Below are 26,771 nucleotides of genomic sequence, written 5' to 3'. Positions count from 1 at the left end.
TTTTAATGACTTGATGACTCAAAGGTTTTTCACTCTGGAGAATTAAAAGATGTTGAATTGAATTTCTCCTTCGCCTCCACCTCTCCTCTTCCTCAAACCTGCTCTCTCCCTCTGTCCCTCTCTCTCTCTCTCCCTCTCTCTCTCTCTCTCCCTCTCTCCCTCTCTCTCTCTCTTTCTCCCTCTCTCTCTCTCCCTCTCTCTCTTTCTCCCTCTCTCTCTCTCTTTCTCCCTCTCTCTCCCTCTCTCTCTCTCTCTCTCTCTCTCTCTCCCTCCTCCTCCCCTCTCTCTCTCTCTCTCTCTCTCTCTCTCTCTCCCTCCTCATCCCCTCTCTCTCTCTCTCTCTCTCTCTCTCTCCCTCCTCCTCCCCTCTCTCTCTCTCTCTCTCCCTCCTCCTCCCCTCTCTCTCTCTCTCTCTCTCTCTCAGAGCCCATGTGTCATGACTGGGGGGAGTCTGGTGATGGAGCGGTTGTAGTTTTGGAGGGGGAGGTCGGTTGGCTCTCCTGTTCTCTTTTCTCTCATCCCTCCGTCTACAACTACACCTCCGCCCTGAGCACCGGACTCAACCTCTTCTGGTACCGCCTTCCTGCCGGTCACGACCTGGAGCAGCCAATCGGATACAGGTAGGCTGCTGGCGGTTCGCTTGTTACAGAACATTCAGAGAGGAAGTGAGGTGAAATTTAGCCTCGATTTACTCACCAGTTTGATCACTGCACTTAATTAATAAGTGAAATTGGTGACAACATGCAGGCAGCAGGGCTGTAGAGGCTTCCAGGTGATGTCACCCCCCTCTGGCGGCCATCTTGGAGGTCTTCAGCTCTGTGAACAGCTGACTGTGTTTCTGTCGTCTCAACAGAATTGAACAGACGGTTAATTTCTGTCTGTTTCTGACTGAACTGATCATTTCATCACTGATCCATCTGATTGATTTAGTGTTTAGATAATGTCAGCTTGTTAGCTAGCTAACCATAGTATCTGGTCAGCTAACATCACTGTCTTGTTGTTAACACATCTGATTAGCACACTAGCTAACGTAGCTAGCAGCGGCTAGCGTTAGCGTGTTCACATTAACATCAGTGTGTTTGCCGGCTAGTTAGCTAGCTAACAGTTTGTTCAGGTTAACTGAGCTGACTCTTCTCAAGCTACAACTCAGAGTGTTTTGGAGTAGAGACTAGGGCTAAAGACAAGACAGTTTACTGTGTCACAGTAACCAAATCCACCTTATCACACTATTCACTTTTACTGAGAACGTTACTGAATGGATCTACAGCCACACCACAACAAGCTGACTCAGCTGCTCTCTGTTTCCAGCTGCTTCATACAGATTTACACTTTATTAACTAACACACAGTTCTACAGTGTTCCTCCATCATGGAGACTCAGCTGCTGCAGATTATTGTGATGAACCTGTAAAGTCTCTGTAGTCCAGCCGTCATGATTAGTGGTTTTAGTTGACATCTTTGTTGATGGGACTTTTGCTCCAGGCTTGGCAGCAACAGTTATCACTGGTCAGTGAGGTTGGTCACAAATACCCAAGGGACATTTTTCCGGCTGTAAGTGCTTGGGATGGGGGGATGGGGGTGAGGGGGGGAAAGGGGGATTACAGGTGCCTGGATACAGTAGATAGAAACTGATTGGCTTTGCTTTGCTGCGTCAGGAGAATTTCTTCCTCAGGTTGAAAAATGTCAGCTCCAGTGAACGCCTCTCCTCCGTCTCGAGCAGTTCTGTCTCTTTCGCTCCATTCGCCTCCTTCCATTCACTTTGCTTCACACTGCCTCTCAGTTTCTACATTCTGTCTCAGTATAGGCTTACAGAGACCGTCCAAAATATACTGTATCATCACAAGCTCAAAACAGCCCAGAAACTGTTGAGTTATTAATTCAGGGATGCCAAATGGTACGTGCGTGAGCAGCCCATTACTCATTACTGTGAGGCCATTCATCTCTCCTGATGAAAAATATCTCCACTGATGCTGTTTCATGACTCATAATGCTTTTTAGGTGTTGATTTATAATCAACAGTGCATCAAGTGAAATGACTGTTTTCAACATCTGAAGAGTTTTATTCCAACATGAGATGGCGAGCCCTTGAAAAATGTGACATCTGCTCTTATAAAATGATTGACAGAGCAACATGAAACCAAATGATGGTTCGGTTAATGAGCTGAAGTCCTTGTCTGACTGAATGAGACACTGCAGACTGGATCCTGCAGGTTTTAGAGTTACAGAATGATGAACTGGAGGTAATGATTTCCTTTCTAAAGTGGATATACAGCGTTTTGGAACAGAGCTGCTCAATTAGTCTCGCTGAGGACATTAGAGTTGTTCTAATGTAATTCTAATTGAATCTTATCTGATTTACGTTTATTCTGAGTCTAATCTGATTTGCTGTGCAGCCAGCGGCTCAGCAAGGAGAGAGAGAGACTGTGGCTGCAGCCGGCTACTGCTGAAGACACCGGGCAATACATCTGCATGCTGAGGTAAGGAAGGGTGGATGGATGGATGGATGGAAGGAAGGGTAGATGGATGGATGGATGGATGGATGGATGGATAGATAGATAGGTAACTTCCATTTTCGGTTTTGGTGCTTCTGTTTCGACCAGGTCTCTCTTGTAAAAGAGATTTTTAATCTCAGTGGGACTTCCTGGTTGAACACAGGCTAAATGAAATAAGTTTGAGTCACGGAATCTGAGAATATAAGAAAGTGAATGAGTAACGCTGTTGGCTGAAAATGAGCATGTGAACAACAATCCTTTTCTGGAGAAATAACAGTTGAAATAAAAATTAAGTCAAATCAAGTCAAACAGAGATAATTTAAATTGAAGTCAGTTAAATAAAAATAAACACCCGTTGTTCTACTGTATCTAACTGTTCCTCCCAAACGGCTCGTTGAACGCAGCGCTGATTAGACGTATAATATCGCTCTACAGTTACAGTTATGTTGCATGTTAGATATCATAGTACATACTGGAGCTCAGTAATGAGAGCGTTCAGGTTCTTTGGGGAATTAACTCTCAGTTTCGATCCGGACACTTGGCCACTCGACACTTAATCAGCTAAAGTGGCCTCTCAGATCTGCTGCTGGTCAACTTTGCGTTTTACATAGATTGCGATTTGGGACTTCAGATTTGAGCGGTCAGCTGGCGACGGTCCAAAACTGCATGTGATGCTGAACAACAACATTTCACCATTTTCTCTCTGAGGTCTGTTGCTAGGTTACCGTGATGAGAGGATGCTAGCTCAGCGCTGAGGGAGCTTACGATGGTTACTGGATATGTAGGGTGAACGAGGGGTACGAAAGGCCGATAGAGGGGTACAAAGAGCTGATAGAGGGGTATGAGGGGATGATAGAGGGGTACAAAGAGCTGATAGAGGGGTACAAAGGGCTGATAGAGGGGTATGAGGGGATGATAGAGGGGTACAAGGAGCTGATAGAGGGGTATGAGGGGATGATAGAGGGGTACAAAGAGCTGATAGAGGGATACAAAGGGCTGATAGAGGGGTATGAGGGGATGATAGAGGGGTACAAAGAGCTGATAGAGGGGTACAAAGGGCTGATAGAGGGGTATGAGGGGATGATAGAGGGGTACAAAGAGCTGATAGAGGGGTATGAGGGGATGATAGAGGGGTACAAAGAGCTGATAGAGGGGTATGAGGGGATGATAGAGGGGTACAAAGAGCTGATAGAGGGGTACCGAGGGATGATAGAGGGGTACAGAGGGATGATAGAGGGGTACAAAGGGATGATAGAGGGGTACAAAGAGCTGATAGAGGGGTACCGAGGGATGATAGAGGGGTGTGAAGGGATGATAGAGCGGTACAATGAGCTGATAGAGGGGTACAGAGGGATGATAGAGGGTACAGCGGGCTGATAGAGGGGTACCGAGGGATGATAGAGGGGTACAGAGGGATGATAGAGGGGTACAGAGGGATGATAGAGGGTACAGAGGGCTGATAGAGGGGTACCGAGGGATGATAGAGGGGTACAGAGGGATGATAGAGGGTACAGAGGGATGATAGAGGGTACAGAGGGCTGATAGAGGGGTGCGAATGGATGATAGAGGGGTACAGAGGGCTGATAGAGGGGTACTGAGGGATGATAGAGGGGTGTGAAGGGTTGATAGAGGGGTACAGAGAGCTGATAGAGGGGTACAGAGGGATGATAGAGGGGTACAGAGGGTTGATATAGGGGTACAGAGAGCAGATAGAGGGGTACAGAGGGATGATAGAAAGGTACAGGGGGTTGATAGAGGGATACAGAGGGTTGATAGAGGGGTACAGAGAGCAGATAGAGGGGTACAGAGGGCTGGTAGAGGGGTACAGAGAGCGGATAGAGGGGTACAGAGGGTTGATAGAGGGGTACAGAGGGATGATAGAGGGGTACAGAGGACTTATAGAGGGGTACAGAGGGTTGATAGAGGGGTACAGAGGGATGATAGAGGGGTACAGAGGGATGATAGAAAGGTACAGAGGGATGGTAGAGGGGTACAGAGGGATGGTAGAGGGGTACAGAGGGTTGATAGAGAGTACAGAGGACTTATAGAGGGGTACAGAGGGATGATAGAGGGGTACAAAGAGCTGATAGAGGGGTATGAGGGGATGATAGAGGGGTACAAAGAGCTGATAGAGGGGTACCGAGGGATGATAGAGGGGTACAGAGGGATGATAGAGGGGTACAGAGGGATGATAGAGGGGTACAGAGGGATGATAGAGGGTACAGAGGGCTGATAGAGGGGTACCGAGGGATGATAGAGGGGTACAGAGGGATGATAGAGGGTACAGAGGGATGATAGAGGGTACAGAGGGCTGATAGAGGGGTGCGAATGGATGATAGAGGGGTACAGAGGGCTGATAGAGGGGTACTGAGGGATGATAGAGGGGTGTGAAGGGTTGATAGAGGGGTACAGAGAGCTGATACAGGGGTACAGAGGGTTGATATAGGGGTACAGAGAGCAGATAGAGGGGTACAGAGGGATGATAGAAAGGTACAGGGGGTTGATAGAGGGATACAGAGGGTTGATAGAGGGGTACAGAGAGCAGATAGAGGGGTACAGAGGGCTGGTAGAGGGGTACAGAGAGCGGATAGAGGGGTACAGAGGGTTGATAGAGGGGTACAGAGGGATGATAGAGGGGTACAGAGGACTTATAGAGGGGTACAGAGGGTTGATAGAGGGGTACAGAGGGATGATAGAGGGGTACAGAGGGATGATAGAAAGGTACAGAGGGATGGTAGAGGGGTACAGAGGGATGGTAGAGGGGTACAGAGGGTTGATAGAGAGTACAGAGGACTTATAGAGGGGTACAGAGGGATGATAGAGGGGTACAGAGGGATGATAGAGGGGTACAGAGGACTTATAGAGGGGTACAGAGGGATGATAGAGGGGTACAGAGGGATGATAGAGGGGTACAGAGGGATGATAGAGAGGTACAGATGGATGATAGAGGGGTACAGAGGGATGATAGAGGGGTACAGAAGGATGATAGACCTGTATCCAGGGGCGTAGTGCACCCCACATTTTTGAGGGGGCACAAATTCACACATTCACACAAAGTATTCAGAATTCTAGAATTCATCAAAATGTCTAGATTTTGATAATTCTAGAATTCTGAATACTTTTTATACTTCATATTTCCATGATTTAAATTGTACACATTCATGTAAATGTTGTTTTCACTTCACTTTGTATAGATATAAGACAATAAATCCCACATACTTGCATTTTGGATAATTTTAAAGCACAGCAAAGTATAAAAATGTAATATTCTACATGAATCAGTTATATGAGGACTGGACAGTAAAAGGATGTATGAAACTCTCTGTGGGAATTTCTCATGTTGAATTTCTGCCATATCTGTTCATGCAGGTTTCATAACCAATAAAACCCCCCACTAAATATTTGACGACTACACTGTGCATGTTTCCAATACATCTACATCTTACAGTTGTTAATTATCATTAGCATGTAATCTGTCTGATCTTTACGTCTTGCCTCACACTGATGACTCACTGCAGCAGCATCTTGCACGAGTGGAAGATACACAATCAGATTAAAGTCAGAATTACACAAATGGCCACTACCGGAAAATATATAGACGTCACGGTACCGCCCACACTGTTTGATTGACAGGTGATCTCTGGGAAGTGAGCGATCAGCAACAAAGATGGAGACTGAATAATAACAATAAGGAACTCTATGATTACCGCTTCACCAGGAGAGTCACCAGCCGGCTTCCAGTCAGCTGACGCCACAGAGAAATTCTCAGAAAATCAATCTGCACTGGAGGGTTTTATGGTGCTACATGAACAGATACAGACACACACACACACACACACACACACACACACACACACAGTCACTCCCTCAGTCACTCAGTGTTTTATGGTAGATGGAGATCTTCAGTCTCTGCCAGGAAGTGCATTACCGTTCCAGCAAAAACTCAAGTGATCTTATCTTTTATTCAGCCTTATTAAGCTCACTTGAAGATGTTTCAGTACAAATTATCCTCCTGCACTAGCACATAGTTTTGCTTGTTTCAGGAAATTTCACTTCTAATGTGATAATCGAACTTGTTCCAAGACATTTACTTGAAACAATGAAATCTGTTTCTCATTTTTTTGTTCTTCGAGTCTAGGGATGTTCCTCACGACTAATTTCTCTGTCAATTAAACGGAAATTTAAATTTAGACTAGTCGACTAGTCTAAAAGTAAGAAAACACTCAGAAAACAGTCAAAATTGAGCACAATTTAATCTATAAGGTTAAAACGTCTGAAAAAATATTGTGTGTATTTAAGAGCCATTTGAAACCGTTAATCACATTCTTCAATAACTGTGGCACTTAGCATATCTTGTGCAGTCATTGCCGTGATGAGCTGCGTTATCTCTTCAGACCGAGCGGGATCACAGCGCCTGCGGGGCGGGGCGGGGCGGGGCGGGGCGGGGCGGGGGGGTAAACGATGTTATATCGGTTTGCCGAGTGTGGCTAACGTTAGCGGTGCTAGCACCAGCAGCCTGCTCTCCTCGCAGGTTAGCGTCCACATGCATGTGCTGAATGTGGTTACGCATCGCTCCGGTCGAGAGGTTATATGCCAGTTTATTCTGACACAGCCTACATACAACCTTATTTTCCTTTTCTGGATCAAAATACTGCCAAACCGCGCTGGTTTTACGAGACGTCGTCTCTGTCCGGTCCCACTTTCCTCCTCGCTGGTTTACATCCGGGCGTAACCGCCTGCCGGGGCTGCAGGGTGGCTGCGTAACATCTTAGACGCAACAGTTAACCGGCGTTGTACATTAGTAATAATTAGTTTAACCGACTAGTATTTCTGGTGCCGAGTAGCGAGGGTAGAAATATTTAATCAACTAGTCGACTAATCGCGCACATCCCTATTCGAGTCAGTTTCATGAAATGTGTGCAATTTCTCAAACCCAGAAAAACTGTTTACCAGAGAAAACAGCGGTGATGCTGCAGTGAGTCATCAGTGTGAGGCAAGACCTAAAGATCAGACAGATTACATGGTAATGATAATTAACAAAGATGTAGTGTTGGAAACATGCACAGTGTAGTAGTCAAATATTTAGTGGGGGTTTTATTGGTTATGAAACCTGCATAAACAGATATGGCAGAAATTCCACATGATGCAGTGAAGCTTCATGAGTGAGCCTCAGAGCGATAAGAGTCTCATACAGCATTTTACTGTCCAGTCCTCATAACCCTAACCCAACTGATTCATGTTGAATATTCAACTCTCTTTAATACTTTTCTATGCTTTAAAATTATCCTAAAATGTAAGTATGTGGGATTTATTGTCTCAGGAACCCGTCCTCAATGTGTTTCCCGAGATTTAAATAAAGGTTGAATGAAACAACAGAATAATTTGACTTAAAATATCTTTAATCTGCTTACTACTGCTAATACTGCTAATACTACTACTACTGCTACTGCTACTACCGCTACTAGGGATGTCACGATACCAGAAATTTGGTAGTCAATACCAATACCATTGAAAAAATAAATAAATAATAAATATGTATAATAAATAAATCCCATGTACTTCAACATACACTCCTTTAAGAAAACCTTGAACTTTACAAAAAGCAACAACAGTGGCATGTAGCTTTCAAGTAATAAACAACAATAAACAAATATTAGCATTACAAAAAATGAATGGAAAAAAGCCTTAATAAATATAACATTGACTGACTGACTTTGCCTACTTTGCTCCTGTCTCTCCTGCTGACTTCCTGCTCTGGCTGATACTGTGAAAAGAAAATTAGGATTTAGGTTTAGCTCAAAGAAAACAGCAGAGGCTGCTGCACACACAATGTACTAACACTCACACACACACACACACACACACACACACACACACACACACACACCTCTATATACTCAGTGTGCAAGCAGTAGTTTAAATTGACTAACGTGACAGACCATTAGTGTGGAAACATTTATTTAAAAAGTTAACGTTATATTTTGATGACAGACTGAACAGTAATGACTGTAGCCTATGAGCCATCGTTACGTTAGTCTAAACAAGATAACGTTAGCCTTAGCGTTTAGCCATTGCAAACGTCATGTGCAACATTGCTACAACAGATGCCAGCTGTCGCAAACAAAAATAACGGTAACAATTCAGGATAAGAACATTTTGACGACATGTTGAAACTCACTCACATGAATTCTTTGTGTAAATCTGGATGTCTGTCTTTGATAAGTGAAGTGTTTCCTCCTTCCGTCTGAAAAGTTCGGTGGCACCGTTTGCAAACTGGTTTTTGCGAATCTATCACTAATCCCTGATCATCCGCCTCAAACGCGAAGTATTTCCATACACGACTCTTGGCGTGTTTTTTTCCGACAAGTCGTCATGTCCTGCAGCCGCACTTGTCGCCATTTGCACGTGTTGTTGTTATTCTCCCGTGTCGGTAGCAGTCGGCAGGCCTTCCTTCTCTCCAGTACGACATCCACGGTACCCACGGTACCCACAGTACCCACGGTACCCACGGTACCCACGGTACCCACGGTACCCACGGTACTGTAGAAAAACAAGTACCGTCACATTTTCAGAACTTTGGCATCGACTTGGTACCAAAGTATCGGTTCTTGTGACATCCCTAACCGCTGTTATTAGTACTGCTACTACGACTACTACTACTACTACTACTACTACTACTACTACTGCTACTATGACTACTACTACTGCTACTACGACTACTACTGCTACTACTACGACTACTACTGCTACTATGACTACTACTACTACTACTACTACGACTACTACTACTACTACTACTACTACTACTACGACTACTACTGCTACTACTACGACTACTACTGCTACTACGACTACTACTACTACTACTACGACTACTACTACTACTACTACTACTACTACGACTACTACTGCTACTACGACTACTACTGCTGCTACGACTACTACTACTACTACTACTACTACGACTACTACTGCTACTACAACTACTACTACTACTACTACGACTACTACTACTACTACTACGACTACTACTGCTACTACTACGACTACTACTGCTACTACGACTACTACTACTACTGCTACTACTACAACTACTACTACTACTACTACTACTACTACTACTACTACTACGACTACTACTGCTACGACTACGACTACTAGTGGTACTACGACTACTACTACTACTACTACGACTACTACTACTACTACTACTACTACTACGACTACTACTGCTACTACTACGACTACTACTGCTACTACGACTACTACTACTACTACTACGACTACTACTACTACTACTACTACTACGACTACTACTGCTACTACGACTACTACTGCTGCTACGACTACTACTACTACTACGACTACTACTGCTACTACAACTACTACTACTACGACTACTACTGCTACTACGACTACTACTGCTACTACGACTACTACTACTACTACTACGACTACTACTACTACTACTACGACTACTACTGCTGCTACTACTACTACTACTACGACTACTACTGCTACTACGACTACTACTACTACTACTACGACTACTACTGCTGCTACTACTACTACTACTACTACTACTACTGCTACTACTACTACTGCTACTACAACTACTACTACTACTACTACGACTACTACTGCTACTACGACTACTACTGCTGCTACTACTACTACTACTACGACTACTACTGCTACTACTACTACTGCTACTGCTTATAATGGAGTAAAAAAACAAAATACACATTAAACTGACAATGAAAGTGAGGTAAGAAATGTAAAAAGGCAGTAAAGCATAACGCGGAGGTGAAAAACAACAGTGAACAGGTGTCTCCATCAGAGCAGAGGTTTACAGTGAGCGGTGATCTAACAGCTGACAGAGTCTCATCAGCTGTTTCCTGTGTGGCTCTGCTGCTCCACATGCAGCAGACTGTCAGGCTGATAACCAGGACATCAAGACTGCTCAGAGACACCAGGGACGTTTTTACAAAACACACTGCGTGATGTGGCTCTGAGAAGAAATAGGTCATGTGAGCAGCTCTCCCTCTTTCTCTCTCTCTCGCTCTCTCTCTGTCAGTTTCATCTTGCTTTATTGACCTTTTTCACCAACATGGCTGACCTACTTCCTCTTCGTCTCAGCAGGTTGTAGATCAGTTCTCACCATCGTTGCATGCAATGTTAAAAAGTCACATGACTTGGACTCGAGTCACAGTTTGAACTGCTTGAGACTTGACTTGATGCATGAAGAGAAGACTTGAGACTTGACTTGACTTGGGTTCTGGTGACTTGGGACTTGACTCTGACTTGTACTCTGATGACTTGAAAAGGTTTCTAAAGTCTTGACTTGAGATCTTGTGTTTGTGTAAATGACTTAGATTGAAAGTGATGAGATTTGTTCCAGCGGACGACTGAATTTAAATTCTGTTTTCAGAATTTGTATGGAATGATTGAATTTATTGAAGTTGAAACTGATTATAGAAATCAAACTCATGATGCTCTTACCAAGTTTTTATCCTATTAATGACATGGACTTGACTTGGTAATCTACATTTAGACTTGTGCCTCAAGACTTGAGACTGACTTGGTCTCACCTCTGACTAATCGTTTCAGCACTAGTTTTGAGAAACTTGAGTTGCTGGAACTGTTGGATCAAACAAGTGAGTCTAAAACTTTAGATCCAACTTCCACCTTCCACCTGTAGTAACCATAGTAACGTGATGTGTCGTCATCTCCTAGCAACAAGTCGTCATGCACTAAGATCTCCATGCGTCTGGAGGTGTTGGCGCGGGACCAGGTGGTCAGAGGCTGCGAGCCTGCGGTTGCCGTGGCGCCCAGCCAGGTGATCGCCCCTCTGCAGGAGGGGATGACGCTGGACTGTCCCGACCTGCAGGACGTCGTCAAGATGGCCGACAGCAGCCCGTCTGTCACCTGGTACCATGTGAGACGACACACAGCCCGGGCCTGCATGTCTGTCTCTCTGTCTGTCTCTCTCTATTTTACTCTGTCTCCCTGATGTTTCTGTCTCTCTCTCTTTCTTCTGATCTGTTGTAATGAACTGAACCACTCTTGGCTCTGGAAGACGTTCTTTTTAAATCATGTATCTTCTCCAACTTTCTTATTAAGTTATTTCCTATTATGTTCATCCAGTAGGTAAGCTATTCATCCATCTATCCCTCCCTGCCTGTCTGTCTGTCTCCCTCTCTGCCTGTCTGTCTGCCTGTCTGTCTGTCTGTCTGTCTGTCTGTCTGTCTCTCTGCCTGTCTCCCTCTCTGCCTGTCTCTCTGCCTGTCTCCCTCTCTGCCTGTCTCCCTCTCTGTCTGTCTCTCTGCCTGTCTGTCTGTCTCTCTGCCTGTCTCCCTCTCTGCCTGCCTGTCTGTCTGTCTGCCCGTCTCCCTCTCTGCCTGCCTGTCTGTCTGTCTGCCTGTCTCCCTCTCTGCCTGCCTGTCTGTGTGCAGCGGTGTCAGAAGTTCCCGACCTGGGGCAGTGACAGGGAGCAGCGCGGCCTCAGCCTGCAGATCCATGTGATGCTGACGACCTACGATGGTTCATATTACTGTACAGTTCACTACCAGAGGAGAGGGAGAGAGCTGCAGTACAGCAGGAGCATCAACGTTACTGCAGTCTGTAAGACAGTACTGCTACTGTACTACTACTACTATTATACTACTACTACTATTATACTACTGCTACTGTACTACTACTACTACTGTACTACTACTGCTACTGTACTACTACTACTATTATACTACTACTACTATTATACTACTACTACTATTATACTACTACTACTGTACTACTACTACTACTGCTACTACTACTACTATTATACTACTGCTACTGTACTACTACTACTATTATACTACTACTACTATTATACTACTGCTACTGTACTACTACTACTATTATACTACTGCTACTGTACTACTACTACTATTATACTACTACTACTGTACTACTACTACTATTATACTACTACTACTGTACTACTACTACTGTACTACTACTACTATTATACTACTACTACTGTACTACTACTGTACTACTACTACTACTACTATTATACTACTACTACTACTATTATACTACTACTACTGTACTACTACTACTATTATACTACTACTACTATTATACTACTACTACTGTACTACTACTACTACTGCTACTACTACTACTGTACTACTAGTACTATTATACTACTACTACTGTACTACTACTACTACTGCTACTACTACTACTGTACTACTACTACTACTACTACTACTACTATACTACTACTACTGTACTACTACTACTACTACTACTACTACTGTACTACTACTGCTACTACTACTACTACTACCACTACTACTACTACTATTATACTACTACTACTACTGCTACTACTACTACTGCTACTGCTACTACTACTACTACTATTATACTACTACTACTACTACTACTACTACTGCTACTACTACTACTGTTCTACCGCTACTACTACTACTACTACTACTACTACTACTACTACTGCTACTACTACTACTACCACTACTACTACTACTATTATACTACTACTACTGCTACTGCTACTACTGCTACTGCTACTGCTACTACTACTACTACTTTTCTACCACTACTACTACTACTACTACTACTACTACTATTATACTACTACTACTACTACTACCACTACTACTACTGCTACTATCTGTTTTTCTTTTTTTGTTTGATGATTTGTTTTTGACACGAGTCACATTTTCATGAAATCACCGCAATTTCTCAAAACCAGAAAAACGATCTACCAGTGCAGTACAGTAATTTGACTTAAAATATCTTGACTCTGCTCACTAGTACTACTACTACCACTACTGCTATTACTACTCCTACTAATACTACTACTACTATTACCACTACTTCTAATGCTGAGAGTCCAGAACAATATAATGAATATGAATGTGCTTTGTTTTGTTTTTTCAGATCCTTCCTCTTTGCCCAAACATCCCAGCATCCTCCAGCCGACCCAGGACCACATCTTCAAAGTGGAGCAGGGTGGGTGAGCGGCTCCACCTGCTACACAACCTGCAGGACATCAAAACTCAACACTGACACCAACACCAACACACCAACACTGAAATCAACACTGAAAAACAGCATGTAGATCATGGAGGAACACTCTCCACTGAAAGCAATACTAATGAAATTCTCTGAAACAGCATGTAGACCAGGACCCACTGAGACTCTAAGAGGGAACTGATAATGTATTAGCTGCTATATAATTGGTCAAAATGAAATAAAATGTCCCTCTAAATGGGTAGAAAATGTAATATAGTCCTGTCTAATGTTCAGACTGAATATAATTCAAAAGTCAACCTGTCATTGACAGATTAATATTGTTACCTTGGTCTAATGACTGTAAACAGAGGACTGCTCTCCTCTATCTCCCTCCAGTAGTATTGTTAGTTCTAGTGTTTCTTCACATTAAGACTACATTTCCCATCAGCCCCGTTGCTTCCTGCCCCCCCTCCCCCTCCCTGAAGAGGATCAACATGTTGGAAGTGATTTCTCCATCTTCCTTTCCCTCCTTCCACCATCTGCTGCCAGAAACTCTTTCAGCTTTATCTCCGTTTGCTCTGGAAGAACAGAACCTCTTCCTGTTTTGTGCCGTAAAGATCCAGCAGATTTCCCTCCAGATCCACCAGGTGGAGAAACTATGGAGGATGTTTACTGTCATTATACTGATGACTCTACATTAATGTCATGATGATTTATTGATGTTAAAATCATACACAAAGCAGCTTAAACCCATTTTATTACACGTTTGACTCATTCAGAGGGACGTTTTACTACATTTTGACAAGTTAATACATTATCCAGCAGTTATTACATGATCAGTTTCTATACTCTCTATTGAAATCAATACTGATGAAACTGGACCATGCTGTGGATACAGAGCTACATCCAGTAGAGACACATTGATCAGTCAGATGACGGGGCGGCTGCTGGTGAAGGACGGAGCTGTCAGGTTGATGGAGTGATGCAGCAGAAGCTCTCACCATGCTAATCGGTTATTGATCAGAAGCTTCCGGAGCGCAGAACGGCAATCATAGAGTCAGAAAAGACAGAGAGGACACATCCTGGTGTGTCACGCTAATCGAGATTTTTTGGTGAAAAAGTGACTTTTACACACGTGACACAAGTGCCCAGATTTGGGTTTTTTAAAGGATCAGGCTGGTGTTTTTTAATGCATTTCTTACCGTCAACAAATCCTATGAAAATAATAAAATCAACAATGCGTTTGCTTGACTCACGTTACTTTCTGACTTCCCACGTTCCCTTTTCAGCCTTCAACCCAGAAGTCATTGGCTCCAATTGTAAGCTAAAAACCTTTAAATACAGCTCACAAAGACATAGTTTCTATTTTAAAAATCACTAACTGTTACCATGAAAAGTCAGACTGTTGTAGTTTTTACCAAATCAAATTCAAATGGGAACAAACTCTTCATTACGCCGGGGACTATTTTCTGTGCTACGGAACTACTTTCCCGAGATGGAAAACGTGTTTACGGCCGGCTTATTAAGTCGTTTGAGGAAAAAGTCGTCCGGCCCGGTGCATCGTGATGATGAAATATGCTGCAGAGCAGCAGCATGGCTCTGTGACGGGTTTTAATAGTTTTTAATACAATGCAGTTCTCTGGCTGCTGGGACATGAGGCTGCACTGGGCACCGCTACATGGACCAGACTTGTTAGCAAAACAAATTCATTGCTGATTTTGTTATTTTCATAGGATTTGTTGACGGTAAGAAATGCATTAAAAACACCAGCCTGATCCTTTAAGGACAACACCGATACTGACATTATTGGATTGAAGCTGCCAATAGCCAGTAATATGTTTTAAATTTTGCTTTAAATTTGACACTCATGCCAAAAAATCCCAAATCATTACAAGGATTCAGTGTTTAAGGGCTTCCCATTAACAACCAGTGTAGTATTGATCAAGTCTACAATAAAAATGTAATTGATCAAACTGCATCATATCCATCCTATCAGACTGGACCAGATCCAGTTTAATAAAAGAGCAATCGGCCCCATTTATTGGCAAACCGATATACTTGTCTAACCCGAGTCATTAAACATATTTTTTAGCTACATTCTCATCAGTGTCAGACCACACAGACACGTGTCTTTTTCAATATAAAACACTGTAATTCTTCTTTAATTTCTTCCTGTTTCCTGCGATCCTGTGTTGGTTGTTATTCAGTGTTCAAGTATTTCTCTTCTCTGTGCTTTATTTCATACTCACACACAAAACAAAATGTTCACTTGCCTTTTGGTAACCATGCTGCCCTTTCTGCATTCGACCACAGCCTTGCATTTGGATCAAAACAAGGACTGGTTCATGTGTGAACAATGCATGAAAAGCAATGAGGAAGATTGAAAAATTCAACACAGCTGCTCCTGGAAAGTCGAACGATTCCTTTGTGATTTTAACACAGTCTTAACCAGTGCTTATCTTCTTAATACAACATTATCAAGCGGGTCAGTGATCATCAATAGTGTAGATTTGGATGTCAGAGTCTTTTCTATCTGTTGTAGTTCTATGACAGTGTTGTTCCTGCTGCAGCCTCGGGGCTTGTCATCTTATCTAGTTGATAACCTTGGCATTGAAGCAGGCACTGGGTCATGTGTGGACGATGCATGAAAACCAAGATGGAAAAAACACTCTGGCAGCCATCATAAAGAATAATCCACCCTAAAAATACAGAAACTGGTGATGAACTTTTCATCTCTGGCTCCATTCAGTAGTTTGTTGTGTTTTTCTTCCTGGTGGATAACCGGCCAATCGTAGACGAGATGACATCACCTCCAGATGTTTCCAGCAGCTACAATGGAGAAAATGTTTCAGGATGTAAAACATCAGCGGTAAACGTCAGGTTTTGGTGTCAGTCCCTCAGAATCAAAGAGCGAGGGCTTCTTTCTAGAGCCGCCATTTTGCACCGAGAGACGTTCAACAATCATACAGGGAGAAATCCATCGTAGAAGAGGAGAGAGACCAGTTTCTCCACCACAGGAGCAGGAGAGAGACCAGAATGCACTGCAGCAGAGAGACAGGCTGGGGTTTGAATAAGGGGGCGTGGCCACAATCATGGACACGCCCCCTTATTCAAGCTAACTAGCTATATTTATATGTCCTTGCTAGCTTGAATAAGGGGGCGTGTCCATGATTGTGGCCACGCCCCCTTATTCAAGCTAGCTAGCTAGCTATATTTATATGCCCTTATGCCCAGCTCTGATTGAAAGTAATGAATTCACACCTGTTCTCTGGAGGTTGTTGAAAGGCATTCTGGGAAACTTAGGAAATCACTAACTGCAGTAGAAGAAGACGAGGCAGGTGGAGGGAAGTGGGTTCACCAAAAAAGTAAATTTCAACACTTCATCACTCAATAACTGCTGGGTGTATTTGAACCTCACAGACTGATGATAAACAGCAGTGGAAGAGGATCTGAGGCGTTTGTAGTCCTTTCTATCCACTCTAGCTCTATGACAGTAATGCCCCCCCCCCCCCCCCCCCCCCCAGCCTTGAGGTACCTCATCCTGTCCTTCCTGTCTCTCGGCTCACACCTGCAGCTGGACTCTGTCTCAGGACATAAAGCTGATGGATACTGTGCCAGCAGCTGAGCTCTGATTGGTTTTCCTGAGAGACTCAACATCCAAAACTTTATCGTCCATACAGAGCGAGTCGAGGCTGCTGGGAGCCTGCGCCACGACACAGAGCAAGACGTTACAGCATACAGCCACATCCCTCCTACACACACACACACACACACTTACCGTCACACACTGTAAATACATACACACTGATGAAATACACCAGTCACTCACAAGCAGAGGATTACAACCTCCGGTTTCCCAGCCTACATTAAAGTCTCATAAATATATAAGGAAATGTGTTTAGTGTTGTCTGGTATGTTTCTAACTTTCTGTGCACAAGATGGAAATTCACTGTTAATGAAAGATATCAAAGCAAATGACCTCATCACTGTTAATTCTTCTAATCAGATTATGAATCCGGTCTTGAGTGCCATTTATTGTTATTCTTTTTTATTCAATACAGTGATGTGGCTGGAGTGCGACTATTACAATTTTTAATTATCATTATTATTATTATTATAATCAGGTTGTACGCAGGTGCGTCTGGAGTGCAGAGGACACTTCCCCTACCTGGCCGGAGACTGGGACATCTGGTGGACCGTCGATGGGAAGAAAGTGGAAGAACTGAACAACTCTCGCTTCTTCCAGAATAACAGGTAGAAACCTTGAGGGGTTTCGCTGGCGGCCATCTTGGAGGTCCTCAGCTCTGTGAACAGCTGACTGTGTTTCTGTCGTCTCAACAGAATTGAACAGACGGTTAATTTCTGTCTGTTTCTGACTGAACTGATCATTTCATCACTGATCCATCTGATTGATTTAGTGTTTAGATAATGTCAGCTTGTTAGCTAGCTAACCATAGCATCTGGTCAGCTAACATCACCGTCTTGTTGTTAACACATCTGATTAGCACACTAGCTAACGTATCTAGTAGCAGCTAGCGTTAGCGTGTTCACATTAACATCAGTGTGTTTGCCGGCTAGTTAGCTAGCTAACAGTTTGTTCAGGTTAACTGAGCTGACTCTTCTCAAGCTACAACTCAGAGTGTTTTGGAGTAGAGACTAGGGCTAAAGACAAGACAGTTTACTGTGTCACAGTAACCAAATCCACCTTATCACACTATTCACTTTTACTGAGAACGTTACTGAATGGATCTACAGCCACACCACAACAAGCTGACTCAGCTGCTCTCTGCTTCTAGCTGCTTCTACAGATTTACACTTTATTAACTAACACACAGTTCTACAGATTTACACTTTATTAACTAACACACAGTTCTACAGATTTACACTTTATTAACTAACACACAGTTCTACAGATTTACACTTTATTAACTAACACACAGTTCTCCATGTTCCTCCATCATGGAGACTCAGCTGCTGCAGCAGGTCGGAGAGGAAACTGTCACTCCTCTACAAAAATGAACAGGCAGCTTTCTCATACACAGTCACTAGCAGAACAGGTAGGAGCTTCCTGTTCTGTACAGTCAGTAGAAAACACGAGTGTATCGACAGCCGGTTGTCTAAAGATCGCTAGTTCAAGTCCCGGACCAGCTGGGAAAACTGGATGGGGACGGTGGAGGAGAAACGCTCTCCCCTCATTCAACAACTGCTGTCCAGGAGCCTTTGAGCAAGGCATTTAACCTCAACTGATCCAGTGCAGCTGCTCGGTGTGTGAGACTGTATGGATGTGAAGCAGGGAGGAGCTGGAGCAAATCTCCACAGGGTAAATAAGGGGTAAAATATACAGTATTTAATAGTAATAAATCTCCCTGCGGACAGGTTGAGTGACTGTGGAGACCATGAGGAGAGTTTGCCGCAGCGCGTTTTACTGCGTCTGAGTCGCCGTATTTTATTTTGAAGCGTGTGTGAAGTGACGATGAATGTGCCAGCAGGCAGGTGAAGTACGACTACGGCGACCGGACGGTGGAGAGCGTGCTGCTGATCCAGAACCTCCAGGCTAAAGACCTGAACCGAGAGTACAACTGTTCTGTCAGGAACCAGAGAGGCTTCGACACACACAGAGCTCATCTGGAGCAGGAGGGTGAGCAGCTGAAGCTTTAAGACTAACCGGTGATTTGATAGTTACCAAGTGTGTTTACATGCACACTGATAAAGCTGGTCACTGGGAATAATCAGGTTATGGCAGTAACTCGATTGACGTGTAATGCAGTATGAGTCAGTCAGAGTTGGATTGAACTGAGCTGCATGATAGAAAAGGATGAGTCATCAACAGAAATGTCATGTTTACTGAAAAGAGATAATGTTAATTTTGTTGATGAATAGGTGAACACTAAGTCCAGCAACATTGGCAAAACAGTGATTTTTTTTATTTTATTGGGTCTTTAAAGTCGAGATGAAATGAAAAATGCCTTTTTAACCCTTTTAGATCACATCCCCGGTCATATTGTGCACCTATATACCAATATATGCAAAAAAAAAATACAAAAAATCAATTTCTTTGTATTCTTATATCAAAATTCAATCATGTTTTCTTCCTGTAAAACAAAATATGCTGTGTGCTTACGTAAGCATGCCCGTAACCAATTTCAACCAATAATATCATGACATCCACCCATTAGCTAGCTAGCAACAGCACGGTACTCAAATTCCTCCCAACGTTACGTCCCGCCTGTCTTTCCTGTTTCACTCAGAAATACGTCACGATAAGGAAGTTAGATACTCTCCAAATGCCGTTTCATCTCGACTTTAAACTTCAGGTGTGTGTGTGTGTGTGTGTGTGTGTGTGTGTGTGTGTGTGTGTGTGTGTGTGTGTGTGTGTGTGTGTGTGTGTGTGCCTCTGCAGTGCCGCTGCCCTCGGTGGAGCTGGGTTGTGGTCTCGGCGTCACTCTGCTTCTCATGCTGGTTCTGTTCGTGGTTTATCACGTCTTCTGGCTGGAGCTGCTGCTGCTCTACCGCTCCTGGTTCGGGACGGACGAGCGCCACACAGGTAGGAGGCGCTGTGACCCGGTTCGGTAAACATGTCTGCCCCCCCTGTCTGGGCCAATCAGGAACCAACATGTCTCCTTGTCCTGAGCTGTGGTTCATCTTGGGACGATCACAAGAGAATTTTATTCCACTAATAATCAGAATAGAAGCCCAGTCAGAATAAAAACACCTCCTCATTCTGTTAGAGGAGCGGTGTAAAGCTTTCATAAACTGTTCGATGGGTAAAATTTCATCATGTAAACGCTCATTCTGATCACTTTCTCTGGTTGGAACATTTATACTCTGAATTATCGCGGGTGCCGAACAAACCTGAGGCGCGTTGGGAGCGGGACGCACTCACTACACACACCTCTGTGGCACATGCAGTGTGTTCAGTGTGGTAGAATCCCATCCTGCGGTGAGACGCATCATTCCTCCAACTTTCAGCCAAATCCAACAAGTAAAGAAGCGTCGTATCGCCCCCCTGAGGCCGGTCAGAGGCACTGCAGCCGTGTCAGACTGGAGCAGTGAACCGCATCGCTCCCTTCAGTCCAAAACACCGCGTCGATCAATAGTCCTCCCTGATCTCATGTTGGGGGACAGAACCGGCCTTCTTCACCCTCCTGCGGATGATGGAGATCTTTTTTGTCGTTTTCTCGCTTGGGTCGGAAGATATTTGTTGAGTTTCTTCACCCTTGGGGCTCTTGAAACCTGTAAAATTCACTTATTTGTTTTCTTCATATTCTCATATTTTTCAAATTTGTTACAGTTGCCTGGTATTTTGATTATATAGTTGCCCGTATCTTGATATTTTTATAATTTTTTCACGTATTTCTTAATACATATACTTTATATTTTTGGTATATATTTGATTTTTTTCATTCATTTTTTTGCCTGTGTTCTGCTGTTGCTTTGCACACCCTCATAACTCTCATCGTTCGTTGCATTATATTTAACATCCCATTTGCTATATTTTTATTTATATTCTATTTTTTTTTGCTGTATCCTGTTACTGTTGCTGCTGCAGCGACCCAGGTTCCCCACAGGATCAATAGTTTAATTTAATTATAAAACCCCTTTGTATAATTAAAAAAAAAAATGCATGGACAACAGTGAGACAACAAGTCTATAAAGTTTGTAACGTAAATAACAAAACTCCACACCACTTCAGTTTTTCCCTCCTGATACTAAACTTGGTTGCTAGATGATATGATGCCTGGCTGCAGCTGAGCATTAGCTTATTAAGCAGCAGGACAGTCCCGGGACAGCGACCGTGCCAGACATACTCCATCAAACCCAAAACTGACTTTTCAGTCTACTGACGCCGGAGAAAAACTGCCAACTAAACTATTTTTGGTGCGGTCGCTTTCCGTATTTCCATTTCCCACAGACTGTGATATGGAATTGAAGGCTTCCATTCCAAGTGTCGTTTATCTGTCTTGGAAAGTTATGTACTCGCTGAAATTCATCAGTTAATATTTCAAAATCGCAATTAAAAAAAAAAGCGTTTAAGATGAGTCATAACTTTAATAACCCATAATGTGCTTTAATTTTAGGACGGCAATCATTTTGTAAGAGTTGGCGTCAAGTTGTTGGAACGGTGGAGATTTCATTTCGGAATGAAAACTAAATATTTTCAGGTCACACGGCTGTGAGGCTGTAGGCTCACACACACCTGTCCCAGGGGTCGCACCTGTGAGCCGAAGCCTGGAAGACTCAAACATTTAGATGTTGAGTAGATGTTGAGACGGTCTGCACCAGCACCGGAGACCTGCTGAGACGAGTCTGCAGGGGGGATCAGACCTAAACCTCTTTATTTCGGTTCAGAGTTTCCAGGACGTCCCGGTGGCTCCGTGCCTGAGGCTCGTACCACAAAAACACGGTGACCGTCCAATACAGCAGAAATGCCCTAAAAATTATTAAAAAAGAAAAATTCCACAGAGTGAGGAAGACAGCGACTCCCACGAATGAGCTGCAGCCACAATCTTCCTTTCTAAATCATAATGCTCGCTTTAAGTTTCCAAAACTGTTTTAATAGGAATTTTTACCGTGCCAAAATATCACCTTTTATGCTGACCTTGACGTTGAACTTGGCCTCTTCCTGCACGCCACTGTCTGTCAAATGCTTGCTAGGATTTTGCTCTGGAAAGACAGTGAACTGTGAGCCTTTGAAATATTTCTTGATTATTCACAGATTTGATCTCATATTGCCAAACACCCGTCCTGCTCCAGACTCCTGAGTCTCGTCCCTCCGCTCTTCAGATTTTGTGGAGCGATTCAGAGAGTCTGGTGTTTCCCTCGGCAACGGCTTGTTCTCGCTCCGACAATCGAGCCAATCAGAGCCTTCGTGGGCGGGGCTAAAGTTTGAACCATTTGTGCAACAGTTTTTCATTGTTTTTTTGGCAGAATAGATTTGTTGAAATCACCTCCTTAACCAACAGATTGTCTTTGCAAAGACAATATTTTTTGTCCAAATGGACGACATTCTTGGGTCAGCTGGTAAATGTCTGATAACATGTAGAGGCTGACACATCATGTGACTGAAGTGACGTCAGAGCGGCCGATACGTCGGTCACTAGTGATCGGTTCGGGGAAAATCAACCCCCCCCCCACACACACACACAGAAAACAGATAACGAGGCTGAATAACAGAGTGGGAACCTGAATATCAAGCTAGAGTGAATGTGAAGCAGAGTGGAGCTGAGTCAGAAATAAAGGTTAAAGAAAGATGTGTGACATTTAAACCTCCATCAAGTGAATCAACTGTAAACCCCTGAGCTGCTTCCTGTGTAGATAAGGACTCTGACTCACAGTGAAGAACAGTTTCCTGTCCCTGGATGATAAGACATGTGACACGTACATCACAGCTACGTCAGAGAGTCTTGACTTGATTTCCGCTGCAGATAAGGAGGATGACGTTTGTCAGCGTGTTGTTTCTCAGAATAGTCAGTGTTTCCATCTGTCTGTGGTGGACAGGCAGCGTGACCTCTGACCTCTGACCTCTGACCTCTCTCTCTCTGTCCAGACGATAAGGAGTTCGACGTCTACATCTCCTACGCCAGGAACAGCGAGGAGGAGCAGTTTGTCCTGACGACTCTGAGGAGAGTTCTGGAGAACGAGCTCGGATACTCAGTGTGTATCTTCGACAGAGACAGTCTGCCAGGAGGGAGTGAGTACACAGGCTGCTAGTAGTACTACTGTTACTACTACTACTACTACAACTACTACTGTTACTACTACTAGTGCTACGACTACTACTGCTACTACTACTACTATTTCTACTACTACTGCTACTACTACTACTATTTCTACTACTACTACTACTACTACTACTACTATTTCTACTACTACTACTACTACTACTGCTACTACTATTTCTACTACTACTACTACTACTACTACTACTATTTCTACTACTACTACTACTACTACTACTACTTCTACTACTACTACTACTACTACTACTACTATTTCTACTACTACTACTACTACTACTACTGCTACTACTACTACTACTACTACTATTTCTACTACTACTACTACTACTACTACTGCTACTACTACTACTACTACTACTACTACTACTGCTACTACTACTACTATTTCTACTACTACTACTACTACTACTACTACTACTACTGCTACTACTACTACTACTACTACTACTACTACTACTACTACTACTGCTACTACTACTACTATTTCTACTACTACTACTACTACTACTACTACTACTACTGCTACTACTACTACTACTACTACTACTGCTACTACTGCTACTACTACTTCTACTACTACTAGTACTACTAGTACTGCTGCTGCCAGGTAATAGGTTGGACATGAGTGAGACAGCTGAACAATAAAAGCCTTCTGGTGTTGCACACACACACACACACACACACACACACACACACACACACACACACACACACCATCCCCATCCATCCATCCATCCATCTCCACCCCTCCATCCTTTAACTCCTCCCTCTCTCCCTCTGCAGCCATCACAGATGAGACTCTGACTTTCGTGGCTCGTAGCCGGCGGCTCCTGGTGGTCGTTAGCCCGGGCTACGCCTCGCAGGGCTCCCAGGCTCTGCTGGAGCTCAAGGCCGGCATCGACGGCATGGCGCGGGGCGGGCACCTGCGGGTGATCCTGGTGCAGTACCGGCCGGTGCGGCGGCAGGGCTGGGTGAGGGAGCTGAGGAGGGCCAGGGTGGCGCTGGCGCTGGTCCGCTGGCAGGGGGACAAGTCCAGAGAGCTGACCTCTCGCTTCTGGAAGAGGCTGAGGGTGGAGCTACCTGTCCGGAGGGTCAGCGGGGTGGAGGGGGGGGGGCGGCGGGGGGGAGGAGGGGGGCAGCGAGGGGGAGGTGGCTCTGAGGAGGCTGCACAGTCAGAACAGCACCAGCTCCCAGACCGGCCTCATTACCAACACAGTGAAAGAACCACAGAAAGTAATTAGCATCGCAGCGTACCTGTAGTGTGGAGGCTCTCAGGTGATGTCACAGCCTCTGGCGGCCATGTTGGAGGGCCTCAGCTCTGTGGCTTAGGCGGCTGAAAGCAGCTGGTTGGATTTTTAAACGTACGACTTGGCCTCTCGACAGAAGTGAACAGACATAGTTAAAAGGGCATTAAGTAATTTAGGACTTTTATTCCCATCGACAGATCTGTGACAGCTTAAAGTACTGAGTGGACAGAAATATAAACGTCACATTTTGTCCAATCAACCGTGACATATTTTCATCCCCAATAATGGATTCTGGCCCCGCCCCCTTTAAGTCTAACATGAAAATGAATAAGGGTGTAAAATGATGTTCACGTCTTTAGCTGTCACAGTATCCTCCATCTGGAAACAAATCCACCTCGTCCAGCCTTCAGCTTCATGCAGAGGTCAGATTTCATGACCTTTTGAATTCACGCAGCCGGCCAATAGAAACACTTGTTTGGCCGTGTTGACCTGAGGAAAAACATGGAGGAATCGATATTGTAGCTTACAGCTTACGTTAGCTTGCTCAACACATAGCATAGCAGAGTCGATTGACAGCTAGTTAACTACTTACGCAGCTACTAAACAATGAATGAAGATTAATGCAGGTCGTTCACAGTTATTTATTGTAGAAATCATAGTAGCTTCTTCTAGCGATCTGCTCTGCTACAAGTTTGAAATGTCGCCCGACACAAATCATAACGTCACGTCTGTTTTTGTCTCGATGAGCGAAGAGAAGAGAAGGGAAACAGACAGGAAACACCAGATGCCAGTTAGCGTTGTTCCAGTTCCACTATCGTCTTCTCATATCAGTATCATTACCGTTTTCACTTGTCATTGTCTTTGTCATTTGCACAACCACACTTATATTTTTTTATGTTATGTTACACACTGTATATTTTGTGTTATATCAACCGATATCACATCTTTCCAGCCCAGTAAGCGTGTTGTTTTTAACTCCCCCACTACAGTATTTCCTCTGTTTCAGTGTTTCCTAAAGTGACTCGACCCAAACATCTTGAGGCTCTTAAAGCGGCCGCATCACAGAACCTGAACAGATCGATTCAAATCAACGGCGGCCATCTTGCTGTGACGCGTCGGACTAGCTTCTGTATAAAGAGACTCGCAGCAAGTCACTGAGCTGAGAGGTTTTACAGCAAGAACCAAAGCAGCTTCTCTGTCTCCTTGCTGCCATGGATTGCTAACATGCTAATGTTGACTAGAAGAGCTAGAGAGAGAAGTACAGTCTGTGATGAAGCTACGTTAGCCTCGTCGCTAACGTACAGCAGCCGCGTTTACAGCAGCATGAATCCTGGGTGGGTTGTAATCGGAAAGAGCAAAAACCCATCGAATGAGGAATATCATGTAATATATTGATTAATAACGATCGCCAGAAACCAGGTCAGAGAGGCGTTTGGACACTTTAATAAAGTATGAAGCAGCCTGATCTTGTTCAGTTTTGCAAAATGAACACGATGTCTTCAAATCTAAAACATAATATATATCTACATATACTGTACATATAATATATACTGTATATGTAAAACATTACAGAGGAAACACTGAACCATGATGAGGAATCCATTTACTTTAACATTTCTTTAGCAGTCAGAGAAAATCTGTTTGATAGTAAACTACCTGATCAATACCTTCACATGTTGGAAAATATTCTGCACTTTTTGTATTCTTTTAGTATTTTTGTATTCTTCATTTAGGTCACAACATTTTACATTTACACATACAGTACAATATTTGTCCTTTTATAAAAAATGAAATGTATTTTGGTATAGTATAGTTTTTTAAATCATTTTTTAAACACTTTTTAAAAAGATTTCTATTGAAAACGGACTTGCACTTTGTTATGTTCTTAATCTGTTGGGAAAGTGTATTTCATAATTTTTTAAATAAATGAGTTGTTCATGTCATGTCATCTTTATCATTCATTTCAATGTGTGATTCATCTCAAATCCCCCACCCACACAGATACTCTCTCTCTCTCTCTCTCTCTCTCTCTCTCTCTCTCTCTCTCTCTCTCTCTCACACACACACACACACACACACACTTTAAATTTAACCCCCTGTGAGCTGTCAGTCATGTATTATCAGCTGTATAATCTGATTTCTCTCCATCAGCGGCTGATTTGTTTTCATACAGGCAACCGTTATTTTCAGCCAAGCAACCTGATTGGACAAAGATGCTGATTCTTCCAGTAAACTGGTTGCTATGGTGACGTTTGTGGTAAC

The 26,771-nt window shown here is 43.6% G+C and overlaps 1 protein-coding gene across 1 annotated transcript in view; it reads left to right on the top strand.

Moving 5' to 3' along the window:
- Positions 1 to 26,452, top strand: part of il1rap (interleukin 1 receptor accessory protein) — a 33,549-nt gene extending 7,097 nt beyond the window's left edge. The window contains 11 exon segments of the mRNA XM_078284161.1: positions 425 to 620; positions 2,393 to 2,476; positions 11,228 to 11,429; positions 11,947 to 12,115; positions 13,448 to 13,519; positions 17,647 to 17,776; positions 19,012 to 19,160; positions 19,923 to 20,066; positions 23,070 to 23,213; positions 24,046 to 24,371; positions 24,373 to 26,452. Coding sequence (XP_078140287.1) covers positions 430 to 620; positions 2,393 to 2,476; positions 11,228 to 11,429; positions 11,947 to 12,115; positions 13,448 to 13,519; positions 17,647 to 17,776; positions 19,012 to 19,160; positions 19,923 to 20,066; positions 23,070 to 23,213; positions 24,046 to 24,371; positions 24,373 to 24,522 — 1,761 coding nt within the window. The 5' untranslated portion in view covers positions 425 to 429 and the 3' untranslated portion in view covers positions 24,523 to 26,452.
- The last annotated feature ends 319 nt before the right edge of the window (positions 26,453 to 26,771 follow it).

The sequence above is a fragment of the Centroberyx gerrardi genome, chromosome 6 (assembly GCF_048128805.1).
Source record: "Centroberyx gerrardi isolate f3 chromosome 6, fCenGer3.hap1.cur.20231027, whole genome shotgun sequence".
NCBI classification, from domain to species: domain Eukaryota; kingdom Metazoa; phylum Chordata; class Actinopteri; order Beryciformes; family Berycidae; genus Centroberyx; species Centroberyx gerrardi.
Note: the sequence above shows the minus strand (reverse complement) of the source record. Positions and strands in the feature narration are given on the sequence as shown.